Genomic DNA, 13,117 nt, shown 5'->3' on the forward strand with positions numbered 1-13,117 from the left:
AGTCTGTACTGATATTTTCCTGGGCATCCTACTGGTATCAGTCATCAAATAGGCTGCTGCCACCTGCATCTCAAGGATGGAAAAGGGAGGGGAAGGGAGGGGAAGGGAGGGGAAGGGAAGGGAAGGGAAGGGAAGGGAAGGGAAGGGAAGGGAAGGGAAGGGAAGGGAAGGGAAGGGAAGGGAAGGGAAGGGAAGGGAAGGGAAGGGAAGGGAAGGGAAGGGAAGGGAAGGGAAGGGAAGGGAAGGGAAGGGAAGGGAAGGGAAGGGAAGGGAGACCTTATTGTATGCTAGAGGGTGTTTGTGCTAGAGGGTGTTTTCTGTTCCCTTTGGATCGTGATGCACCATCTTAGATACTCGGGACACAGAATAAATTTAAAGGCTCAGAGCTGAGACAGGGTTTTGTTCTTGACCAGAACCCTAACTTAAATGAAAGGAGAAACAATGTAACATATCAGGAAGGATTGGTAAGAACTGAAAATCCATTTGAATTCTCATGTGTGCTACCTTATTGCAACTGTATTTTGAAAAGTTTAAGTAGATTTTCCATATTATATTTAATATTCCTCCATGGTACCAAATAGGAGAGGCCTTGCTCTGTTAAGCACTGTTAAATTCATATGAAGACAGTGCATAGTCTAGAAAACCTTTCAATCCATGACAAGTAATAGTAAAGAAAAAGCATGTATCAAACATAGTTTATTTAATGACAAAAGCCTCCTTGTTTTCTATTCAGGTGCCTTGCAACCTCTCCATCATTAGCTGTCTGAATTCTGCTGTCACAGTAAGATGGTCTCAAAGAGATCAGGTTTTTTCTCTGAAAATAATCATACTGTGCACTTCCATCATAACTTTATTTGGAAGTACCTAAATACTTCAGAAATACTCATGAAGTTAACTCTCCCAGTACCTACACTCAGTCAGCACAGGTAGCAAACAAGCTCTATCAAACTCCTGTTGTACCCATTTCCTTGCATTTCCACATTAACTGTTCTTCCCCTGGATGGTACACCGTTCTTCACTGTGGTTCCCACTCCCAAGCCAGGAAGCAGCAAGGGATTTGGATGACTACAGGGATGGTGGAGAATACAAAAATCCCTAGGAAGCTTCAAAGGCTATCCTCTGGGTTTCCCAATGGATGGACAACGAAAAAGAGGCTGTCTTTGAAGATGGGCCAAGAGAAGCCAGAATGCCACTTCTTTTAGAGGTCATTGTTCTGCAGGGAGATGTGCTTTTACTGTGTTCTGGTGTTAGGGAACCCAAAGTACAGGCTTCTAAAAGGTGCTAGTATCAAAGGAAGGCAGCTGCCTCTGCAAATCTTGGAAAAATAGGCATCCTGATTCAAGTCTTAAAATACACATTAAAAAAGTTTTCTGTTTACCTAGGCTACCTGAATTATAACATTAAATCAGTTTATCTTTGGTAAGGATTTCAGGAAGAGGAAAAAAAATTGGGTCAAACTCCCCTGCATTGAAACCACTAAAAAACCCCAACAGAATAAAACAAAACCCCCCAACAATGTATGCTGCTATGTATGCAAGACAAGTAAGCAATAAAATTTTATTTGTAGCATAAAGCAAGTGAGTTGAATGCACAGAGCATGGCCAAAGAAAGACTTAAAAAAACAGAGGACACAAGTATAAAAAGATAAATTGAAACTCAGAATGTTGTATAAAGAGATATGTTTTAATGATATGCAGTAGAATTAAATTAGGAAATGGAAAATGTAACTGCTGAATATGGGGGGAAGCATTTAATAATGACAATCTAAAAAGCTACAGAACTGTATTCTAAAGGAAGCTCCAAAAAATTTCCCTGTACCATTACGACCTGGGCCGATTAGGATCTGGAAATTTTCTTTGTGAAAATAATTCCATATTGTGGAGAATGACAATTGAAAAAAAGGTTAAACTATCAGTTTTAGTTCTCAGACCTCTTTGAAGGTGATTAACACAGCACCTTCCATTCAAGCCTGAAGTTTAGGACAAAATAAGGTCAACACAATGTGATAATTCAACAAAAAATCTCAAAAAGATCAACTTGGAGAAGAAGCTACTTAAGGAAAAAACAGTAACAGCAAATGATAGAAAAATGCTCTTCAGCTTTTTTCAAATGATGGAGGTTTTTAGGTATATTTTTACACTTATATTTGATTTTTGGTTTATTGACTTAGCATGCAAATGTAAAGTAAATCTGCACCTTCCATACTACCTTATTTGTCCCCAAATGGACAAGACCTATTCTCTGAAGATGAGACAACAAATATTCTTATACATATATATTCATGCTTCCTCATGGATGTACAAGAAATACAAACCTGTGTGGAAGCAGGTGGAATCTTTTGCATCACAAGGACAGCAAGAGTATTCCTCCAGCCAGAAGCTTGCTGAAATCATTCATCTTGACTCGGGAGCAAAGGTAGAACTGGCTTATTTGGACTTGTGCATGAGGTGTCACTTTGCCCAACATATTAAAAAAGTTAAAGATGCATCTATTTTCAGTGGCAGCCTCACTGTCTCTCTCTGCTCAGCTGTGTCAGCTCTGGGAGTAATGAGCATAAGCACTAATATCACTAGGGTTTGTTCCTTTGCAGCCATTCTCCCACACAGATTTATAAATGCGACTCTGATGGCAGTATCAGCCATTATGACTCTCACATCAAGAGACTGATGCACACTTAAGGCTTGGGTTGATTACCTGTCTTTGAAAGAATCTCTCTCAGTATTAATCAAATTGGCCTGCTCCCAGCAGCAAAGTAGCAATGCCTACCACATACAACACACACCCAGCTGTGATTCTGCCCTATAGTAGACTTAATATGGATCTAATGTAAGATGCATAGGAATGGGAAGGACTGAATGCTCCAAATGGCCTCAAAGATAACAGCATTAAGCATATAGAAAAGTACAGTAAATTAGTTTCTTTGTATAAATACCAGTGGAACTGTGTATAAGTTTTTTTCTGTGTGATTCTTCTACCAGTGACAATTATCAGGGCTGAGGGAACACGAGGTAGAGTGCAGCCAGCTGCTTTGGTCTCACTTTCCTCTTGTACTGGCAAGATAGTTACAGCATGCCTACAGCTTGCAATTTTCAAAGTTGACTCAGAACCCATGCTGGTTTATAACTGACTCTACCACCATGAATGGACATGGCTTTTTTGCTAATCTCTCTTCATTTACCGGCAACAAAACATAAAAATGCCAAATGGCCTTCTAGGATTTATGCAACGTCTTCATGGTTCCAGCTGCCTCTCACCATGACATTTTCTTGGTATGACAACGACTCTAAAATGCCTCTTTTCCAGCACTTTGGAGAAGGAACCATTCCAGAAGTTTCCCATTTTTCAGACGTTCCCCAAGCAGATGCATGATGTTTTACACATAAAAGTGATGATGATTTTATTAGGATGGCCAGTGAAATATCAGCAACATACAAACAGAGAGAATATGGCATGTCTGAACAATGTGCATATCTCAGAAATTTAAAAGGAAGCCAATTAAAGGCCATCATGACACACTCAGTCAACATTACTCCCAAATGAAATTACTAATCCCAAGGTGTGATTTGCTTAAGCAGCACTGCAGCCTACAACTTGAATCCCACCACCTTAGGGAGACTGGCTGCTTAGAAGCTGCAGAAGGTACCTTTAACTTTCTTTGGAGACCTGAGGGGACAGAAGGTGTCCCAGAACATCTCTGTGGAGAGAAAACGACGGTGAACCAAGCCTCTCTGATAGTTCAAATGTTTTACTGCGTAAGAGGGACTGGCATGCAGCTGGGATTCCAGGGTAACCCAGCAATGTGGCCTCTGTGGACCTGCTGGTTATCTCCCTCTGACAGGAGGGATTCAGATTAAACAGCAGAACCTGTACCAGAACAGCCTTGCTGCAGGTCATGAGACCCAGCACCACTGCTAGAGGTCTAATAGTGAACTGCTGGAAAGATACAAGCAGCTCGAGGGCCACTGGGTACACATGAGCTGGGCCACTCTCACCAACAGCAGCATGATCCACAGCGAGAAATAATCATAGTAAAAGAAGTTACTGCCAGAGTTGCTGTATTTTGATCAGCACCAATTCCACAGATTCCTTCCCAGCTCTCCCAGAGTCCTTAAGATTGAAAATATTTTAATAGCCTTGAATAGTAAATGGGGCTGAAAGGAAGTGTCCTTGATTTCACCCCAAAGCCTAAGAAAGGAAGGCACAGGTCACAGGTGCAGCACCAACAGGAAAGCCAAAATAAGCTGCTTGAAGGCATGAGAATACATACCAATTTGCAATGGAAATGTGATTCTATCCCTCTCTCTTCCTAGAAATGCTAATCTTCCACTAGTCTTTAAAAAAAAAAGATAATAAAAAAGCCAAATCAAACTTTTGCCTAACAAGACACAAATCTTGCCTGCAAGACCAAGATGAATCAAGCCACAGCATTGCCAATTTTATCTTGGGAGAGGGAAGGAGCACAGTGGTTTTAAACCTTCTAGATCAGTAGCTATGGGAGCACATCAGTTGGATCAGGGAGAAAAAAAAAATCAGTCAGATAGGAAACAGAGCATTCTCCTGAACAGATTATGCTAAGAAATGGCTCTGGAGTTACTGCTCCAAGGCTGTGAGCAGAAACAGCTGACTCAATTGCTGGGAAAACAAAAACAAAACTCAAACCCTAACAAATTGCCAAAAACCTGAGAACAGAGATCTTCGTCATTAATTGGTTAGGAACAGCCCATAATGGTAAGATTTATAAGAAGTAAATTTGGAATGCCTTTACATGGATGACAGAAACCTTAGTATTAATCACTGCTCGTATGGAAGGGAAAAGGTCACAGCTAAGGCTAGCCAGTTTTTTTCCCCCTAAGGATCGAGTGAAAGGCCAGACCATGTCTCTGGGAATTCATCATCAAAACCGTACCGGACCGTCTTCTCCATCCTAAACCCAGTGGGCAAGACAGGCGACCCCTGAGGCGCCTGCCAGAAGCCGGAGTTCCCTGAAGGAGCGATATCCCCGCTCCCTCGTCACCGGGGCCGGCGGGGCTCCGCTGGCATCTGGCTGCTGCCCAGGTCACCGGAGCCCCTGAGCACTGCCCTGGTCCCGGCCAGGGGACAGGACCCGCCGCGGGGGCAGCTGCGGATCTGCCCGCAGCCTCAAGGAGAGCGGCGGCGCCCGGGGACGGGGCGGGAGTAGCGCCCGCCCTCTTCCCTCCCTCTTTCCTTCCTTCCCACCCCCGTGACTCACCCGCCGCTCCCGGCGGCGACAAGCCGCCAGCGCCGGAGTTACCGCCCCGGCCCGGCGCTCCATAGGGGCTGCCCCCGCCCTCCCCGAGCGCGCAGGTCGGGCAGGGCACTGCCCCTGAGGGACGCGTCACCCCGCAGCCCTCGAAATAGCTCAGCGGGAGGGGCGGCGGCGACAGATCTCTCTCCCCGTCCGTCCCTCCCGTCCCGCCCGCGCTGCCCCTCCGCACCCCCAGCGCCCGGAGCGCACCCCCTGGGCGCGTCCCTGCGAGCACCGGCGCTCCCCGCCCTGCCCCGTGTCCCCCGGCCGGCCCCCCCCCGGCCCGGGCTGCGCCTGCGCGTCCCCGCCGCCCGCGCCCGCTGCGGCCGCCCCGCCCCGCCCCGCCGATTTGAATATGCTAAGGAGCGGTTACCGGGGCCCTATGGTGGAGCCGGGAGGCAGTCACGTGGGACGGGGACGTGTCCTTGAGGGGCGGGGCCGACCTACCCAGGCTGCCTTAAAAACGGGAGGCGAGCGAGGAAGCGCCTCAGTCAGAGCGAGAAAGTGCCGGGGTAGCGGGGCTGCGGCTGCTCCGCCTGAAACTTCTGAGTAACATCAACAGGGGGAGGGGAGGGCGGGCGGCGGTGGAGGAGGAGGAAGGTGGTGGTGGGGGGAAGGTTAGCCAGCAGCGCAGCCCTATCCGCCTCTCCCTCATAAACCAGCCTGTGTTGGGCTGAGCAGGCCCCTCACACAAAGGAGGGCAGGGCAGGCAGGGCTGCCCCCCCTTCCCCCCCGCCTCGGCAGAGGGGCAGCGGGGAGGCGCCCTTCCCCGTGCACAGCACTCACAGCCACTTACTCCTCTCCCGTCCCCCGTCTTCTCTCTCTCCCCCTTCCCCTCACCTCCCCCCACGGTTCTCCCCTCAGCCCCCCGCCCGCTGTCCATGTAGCCGTCCGGCCGCCGGCCCTCCGCACTATGCCCATCTTACTCTTCCTGATAGACACGTCCGCCTCCATGAACCAGCGCACCCATCTGGGCACCACCTATCTGGACATAGCCAAAGGCGCTGTAGAGACTTTCATGAAGGTACCGGGCTCTGCCTTGCGAGAGGAGGCGAGAGAAAGCGAGCGAGAGTGGCTGCGCGGGGAGGGGAGGGGGCGGCAGGGAGCGGGGGGCTGCCTGGGCTGGGGGCGCGGGGCGAGGGCGGGCGGGAGCGAGCGAGAGAGTGCGTGTGTGTGCGGGGAGGGAGGGGAGGGCCGGGCCGAGCCGGGGGGCTTCGGCGGCGGCGCCGCCTCTCGTCTCACCCTCTGCTTTGTCCCCCGCGCCGCAGCTCCGAGCCCGGGACCCGGCCAGCAGGGGAGACAGGTACATGCTGGTCACTTTCGAGGAGCCTCCCTACGCTATCAAGGTAACCCCCGCTCACCCCCCCCCTCCTCCCCGGCCTTCTTCCGGCCCGTCCGCCCCCCGCCCGCCTCGCCCCGGCTGCCGGCGGTCCGGGGAGCGCGGCACACACGGGCTCCGGCGGCGGCGCTGACATCAACATGGCCGACGCTTTTCCCCTGTGCGGTGTGTGCGAGCAGCAATGAACTGTGGGGGATATTTATTCAACTTGGGAGAAGTGACAGCAACTCCAAGCAGAGTTCGGGGCGAGCTGGGGGAAGGACCGAGTTGAGCCCGGAGAGCCCCGGACTCGGAAGGGGACGGCACTTCCCTGGCCCCGCCGCGGCGGGGGGGGACGCGCCGCGCGGGGGAAGGGGGCGGTGGGTCCACATGACACAGGACGGTGAACCTGTTGGAGGTCGCTGCAAGCGCAGTTGGCTCCCATCTGGGCTGGGCTCTGGGAGGGTGATGTAAATAACTCTAAGGCTTGGGCACCCGTGTCCTCAAAGAAATTTGTCCTATGGAACAAAGCAAAAATGCTCGTTTGGTAAATGGGGAGTTCTAAGGATTAAGAGAAGTGCATAATTTCAGGCTTTTTGGAGCAACATCAACTACTAACTTCTATGAACTTCTATGAGGTGTTTTATTAGCATTTGTAGTGAGCTGCATGCAGCAGGGGAGGCTTTTTGTAGCCTAACAGGAAAGCAGAACTCATATCTGCAGAATAAATCTTTTCACGTTTCCCTTTGCAGGCTGGCTGGAAGGAAAACCATGCAACGTTTATGAATGAACTGAAAAACCTTCAAGCTGAAGGACTTACGACTCTTGGCCAATCCCTAAGGACAGCTTTTGATTTATTAAACTTAAATAGATTAGTAACTGGCATAGACAACTATGGGCAGGTAGGTTGACTGTTACTAGGTGGAAAAATCTTAAAACACAAACTTCCTAGAATCAGCAATTAGCTAGTTGTCCAAAGTGGCATCTTCATGGAATATTCAATATGGGGGCTTCTTCAAAAAGTAAGCAGAGCTCAGCTAGCTTGAAGAAATACAGCCAGTGAGTTTGATACCCAACTTTTTTGTTCTTTAATTTCAGTCATTGCTCAGTTTTTAAGCTGTGATACAGCCTCCAAGTTGACTTTTTCAGTTCAAATTTTTCCTTTTTTTGTTGGGTCTGTGTTTGGTACCATAGCTGGTGAGCCTGATAGGGTTATGAAAACTTAGCTTTCTCCATACAGTGCTGAACAGTTTAGGAGATGAGCCATTTTTCTAACAACACTGCATGTCCAGAAGTACTGGAAGGAGCGCTTTTTCAAAACGCTTTCTTTCCAGTGAGTTTACCACAACATTTCTCTGCATACATGTATTTTTATGAACCTGCCTGTTGTATCAGAGCCTTGAGAAGCTGTGCTTTTTTAATTTCTCTATTTCAACTATCCCTTTAAAACAGGAGTTATTTGGTGTGGCCCAGCATTCTCATGCTCATTAGTATGAGCTGCTGAAATACAGACATTGTAGGTTAAATGTGTGCCTTAGGACTTAGAGTTCTTTCTGCTGCTGGATCAAAGCCTGGATTTGTTTCACATGAAGGATGCTACTAGTACTTTTCATGTGGGGCATACCAACTTGAATCTCCCCTTATTGTTTTTCTCATGTAGTTCTGTGTCCTCTGTCTGAGGATTAGTATTTATTACTGCTCTCCGAATTTAACATGGGAATGTGATTGTGAACACAAGTCCCCCTTCTTCCCCCACTATTTCCCAGTCTAAGCAGAGTTTGTGATAACATGCCACGTATGTTTATGAAGGAAATTTGTCATGCTGCATAGTATGGCTTTACTGTGAGATGATCAAGTCAGCCTAAACATTTTAAAAATGCCTGTTTAGTGATGGAACTTTAAAAAAGGGCTAGTTCCACACATGAGGTTTTTTCCTATGGTCATCTGATGTCCTCATACATCTGTGTGTAATTTTCTCATTTTTCTGGTGTTCTTGTTTAATTACAGGAGCTATATTCTTGAACACTTAAGCCCTGTAGGCCCATACACAAAATATTGTTCTTTCCGATTGCTAGTGATAACTATTCTAATTAAACCTATGTCAAATAATTTGCTCCAAGTGAGCCAGCTGTGCTCAACTACTCAAGTGGGCAGTTGAGTTGCCATTATACTTTTGACTCACTAGTAGTGTTCATTACTGCAAGAGCTGCTCTTTTGATTGTGAAGCAATGACTTTTTCTTTGTCTGATGTGTTCGGGTTATCTGTCTCTCTGGGCTTGAACCCCCTGTCACTTAAGCACATTTTTGCTCCATTCCACGTGTGGAGCTGGCTGTTGAAGAAGTATTCACAATGTGCAGTCAGGTGACTAAACAGAAATTCTAACTCTTTTTAGCATCTGCAAAAATAGATGACTCTATTGCAAGTGGCTGGTCATCTGCTGCTGAAGTCAAAGGTTCCCATTTTGGCTATTCGTACCAAAATGGCAATTTAAAAAAAAATAAATCAAATCCTGCAACATTTAACTGATCCTTCAGCATTTTCAGGATGAGCTCTAGGGAAGCTAATTGTCTTCATCTTCACATTGGTCTTTAAAACTATGGCTTGGTAGCCTGTCATTGTCCTGTTATTCTTGTCTACCACCTAAAATTTAGTCCAGACAAATCAGTGTTTGACCATACATAGTGTGAGAAACTTAAGAATCAAGGAAAGTAAAAGTGGTCAGAATGCTCAGTTGCATTTTAAACAGTTTTCACTCAGAACATAAATTGCTGTTTAACTTTTTTCTAAAGCAGCTACAAATATTAACACTATAAAAGAGTAGTTAGTAGTTAGTTAGTTAGGAGGCAGATATTTGAAGACTGAATATATTCTAATAAGACAAGATAACTTTACAAAAATAGCAACATTCAGACCATCTTAGGTGTGATATTATGTGACATAATAAAATCCAAACTTATTAATTTGTGGGAAGTTTCTCTGGCTAAACATCTTTGAACTATCATGCTTGTATTTTGGTGTATTGACAAACTTCTAAGGTACTTGGCCAAGATCCACTTGCTATACGAAAGTGAGTTGTAAACCAGACTTTTCCTACACATGCTAATGACAAGACATCATACAAGCCTGATGGGATTGTCTGGTTATGTCTCCACCAGTGACATCTTGTACCCCTGCTGAGTGCAAACTGTTGGTTTAAATGGCAGAGTGACTCAGTACACTCCGTTTCTTTCAGAGTTGACCAGAGTTCTCCATCAGCTGACCTTCTGAACAAGAATGATGGCTGAAGGGTCATTCTGGAGTTGGGGAAAATCTGCTTCATATTTTCTTGCTACTTAAATGTTTGGATTTTTATTATGAGTCTTTATTATACTGCATATGCAATGATTGAATTGCCATGTGATCAGCTCACAGGATCACAGAATCTCACATTTAGATCTTAAAGGACACTGTCAACGCACTTAAATTGTCAAAAGCGTGGAAGATTTTTTTCATAAGCTAGTTCTGATATAAATTCTATGATAGGGGCTTTATAAATATTTTGTCTTACTGAGGAGTTGCTAGATCAAATTTTTTTGGAGGCTTTTGTTAAGAAAAATTTGTTTTGAAAAGTACACATTTTAAGGTGGCTGTTCCTTTTGCAGCAAGTTCAGATTGATAATTTCAGTATTTTACTGCTTGGATCCAATAGCTTTTTTCCCCTTTAGTGTGCTTTGTGGTGATTATAGTAGAAGAATAAACCTTCAAATAGGGTGTCAGCTTTTAGCATTCACTAAAAATAGTGACCCTTTTCACCTTCTGCATTTTTATGGAGAGCTTAGGGAAAAAATACAGCATTTGCATGTCTCCAGGAAGAAATCAGTTTAAACACACTAACTTCAGTACATTTGTCACATCACACAAAATATTGTACTTCATTAGCCCAGTTTACACTTAGATAATTGACTCCTTATTTTCTCCAGTTCAGCTTTTTCATTATTTCAGGTAGTCTGAAATACCCAGCCTTTTTCTGGCAGGTTTTTTGTCCTCTTGAAGTACACTCTTAGCTCTTTTAACTGTGGCTTGTTCAGCAGGACATGAGTAGTCACGATTTAACCAAATAGTTTTGAGTATAGCAAATGTGCAGCTTGTTGTAGTTCATAGAAAGGTTAAATACTGATAGATGTTTCTGTGGAAACAGAGAGCATTCAAAACGTAGCTGCTGTTATAGTAGAGTGAAAATGTAAACAAATGGTTGAAATAAACCATCAGCTTCAGTTACTTGCAGTTTGTAGTGAGTTTCTAAGCCTAGGCACTGAATGTGAGGTAGTTAAAATATGTATCAATGGTGTTTTGATACTCACCTGCCAAAGACCAGCAGAGCTCTACCAAAGCTGGAATCTGATGGGTGTATGTAATTGTCAAAACTCTGATTTATTGATACCCTGTGTGTTTCATGTTGCCTGTTATTTGTGAAATGCTGAAAGTGTCTTGCTGTTTTTTTGGCAGTATAGCATAGAATAAGGTTTGAGAGGATAAAATACACTTAACTGAAAGGATTTCGAAGTATTATTTTTTCAGGGTGAAATTGCTTTAATACTGCATATAGAAAGTGCTTTTCAATAATATAAGCTTTTTATGAGTTTTAAAAATCTCACTAGAGTATCTTCCACATTTTTCAGCAGCATTACTACTGCTATGAGATGAGTTTAACTTTTAAATGAGTCTAATGTAAGAAAAGCACATGCTAACTTTGTTGCTCTGAAACAGAAAAGTCAGTGTGTCTAATACAAATGGATTTAGACTAGGCATTTTTCATTCACAGTGATGAATAAGATGCTGCCTGGATTTAGATTAACACAAGAAACACTGGGTGACTTACCAGGCTGTGTACAGTCTTGGTGAAAGCCTTTTATTCTGTAGTGTATATCACATGTGAGCAGAAGCATAACTAGAATCTTGTGAGGAAAAAACTAAAATCCAAATAAAATTCAACTGATAAAGAATATTTTGGGAACGTAAGAATATACTCAGAGCTGGAAGTTGGAAGGTATCCTACATTTGTTTTTAAATAAGTTTTTTTGGAGTGTTGTAGTCATGCCAGGTATGACCATCAAACTACACAATCTTAGGTTAACTGCCACTTGATAGTTCTTTCTGAGTATAGGTCTAGACCCGTTTATAGCTACAGTAGCAGAATTGTTGATGTGTTCCCACAGTAGAACTTGGCATTGGCCTGTAGAGTTCAGGGTGTTTTTGCCACAATGGCATAAATACTGTAGTATTCCAACTACAGTGAACAGTGTACCTAGGAGGTAATTTCTAAGCATACTTGTGGACACAAGACAGATTTAAGTCACACATTCTAGGCTGACTGCTTGTTTACATGCTTGTCTAGAATCTCCTGAGGTTATAAAACCACAAAAAAAGTGAAACAAATACTGTTCCCTAACATGGACTACATTATGCTTCTGCAGTGATATGTTCTGTTTTTTTTTAAATTGTGGAGCAGTTTTATTTTCCCAAGAGAGTTTTGAGGATTGTTACTGGATTTTGTTACTCTCAAAAGTCAATAGACTTTGAAATACGGCTTTTGTCTTGGTATTTTGGGATCATAATGCACTGCACTGAAATGGCCTGTGCTGCATGTGCCTCCAAATTTGGAACAAAGTTTAGGTTAGTGTTTCCTGCTTTGTCATGCTGGCACAGTTGCACATGCAGTTTGCTTCTCATGTTGGTAGGGGCAGAGATTTACACTTGCAGAGTAGCTATCCTGGTCTTTTTTTTTTGTCCCCCTCGCCCAAGAAAACCAAATAGGAGAATTTCAGACAGTAGTAAACAACATCCCAAATGTAAGTGTAATAATGGCAAAAATATGAGGGGCTTTTGATATTTTCTGTGGAATGACAATGGATTTAACATGAACCTGGATGCCTGCTGATGTCAAAGATCTGTATGTAAAGTGTTGGTAAAAATGAATCCTTCTCATCTGCTGTGTGATGAAATGAAGCATATTGGTTTGAATTTACACCTTTTAGACCATAACCTTTAAACATGCTGTCCTTGTTTTAGAACACCCTCTAGTGAGAGCTGCAGCAGGCACTGTTTGGGTGTTTTTTTTACATTGTGATGTGGAACTGCTTGCCCTTTAGCACTCCCAGCCCAACAAAGTTCAGCAAAAGTCTTAAATGTTTTTAAAATCACTTGTCTAGTTCCAATCCAGTATGTTTTTAAAGAATTTGAACCTTTCATGAGGTACTTCATTTTTTCCAATGAAAACATTTTCATCAATCTGTTCCAGCAGCAGAAAGAGGATACTTCAAACAAATTTGATTTGGAAGGGGCAGTGCCGTAACATGTTAATTCATAATTTATTTGCGTACACTGTGCATTTTGTCCAGCTACATTGAACAAATACAGAATGTCACTGGACTCACACAGGGCACTGATGGTGTTTTCTGATGCTCAGTATACAGAATGAGTGAAAAGTGGGCATCTATTGCAACAGTTCTGCCCTCCCAGCATTGAATCCCAAAATGCCATCTTGATTGTGTGC

At 44.3% G+C, this 13,117-nt stretch overlaps 1 protein-coding gene across 3 annotated transcripts in view; it reads left to right on the forward strand.

Annotated features, from left to right (window-relative positions):
• The first annotated feature begins 5,773 nt into the window (after nucleotides 1–5,773).
• INTS6 (integrator complex subunit 6) overlaps nucleotides 5,774–13,117 on the forward strand; it is a 38,997-nt gene continuing 31,653 nt past the window's right edge. For 2 of the 3 annotated variants that reach the window (XM_059466315.1, XM_059466317.1), the window contains exons 1-3: nucleotides 5,875–6,290; nucleotides 6,535–6,612; nucleotides 7,337–7,486. In XM_059466315.1, coding sequence (XP_059322298.1) covers nucleotides 6,180–6,290; nucleotides 6,535–6,612; nucleotides 7,337–7,486 — 339 coding nt within the window. In that variant the 5' untranslated portion in view covers nucleotides 5,875–6,179. Of the gene's footprint in view, nucleotides 5,816–5,874; nucleotides 6,291–6,534; nucleotides 6,613–7,336; nucleotides 7,487–13,117 lie in introns of those variants that run through there. The other variant, XM_059466316.1, reaches the window with a different exon arrangement.

Source organism: Ammospiza nelsoni, chromosome 2 (assembly GCF_027579445.1).
Source record: "Ammospiza nelsoni isolate bAmmNel1 chromosome 2, bAmmNel1.pri, whole genome shotgun sequence".
Classification (NCBI taxonomy): domain Eukaryota; kingdom Metazoa; phylum Chordata; class Aves; order Passeriformes; family Passerellidae; genus Ammospiza; species Ammospiza nelsoni.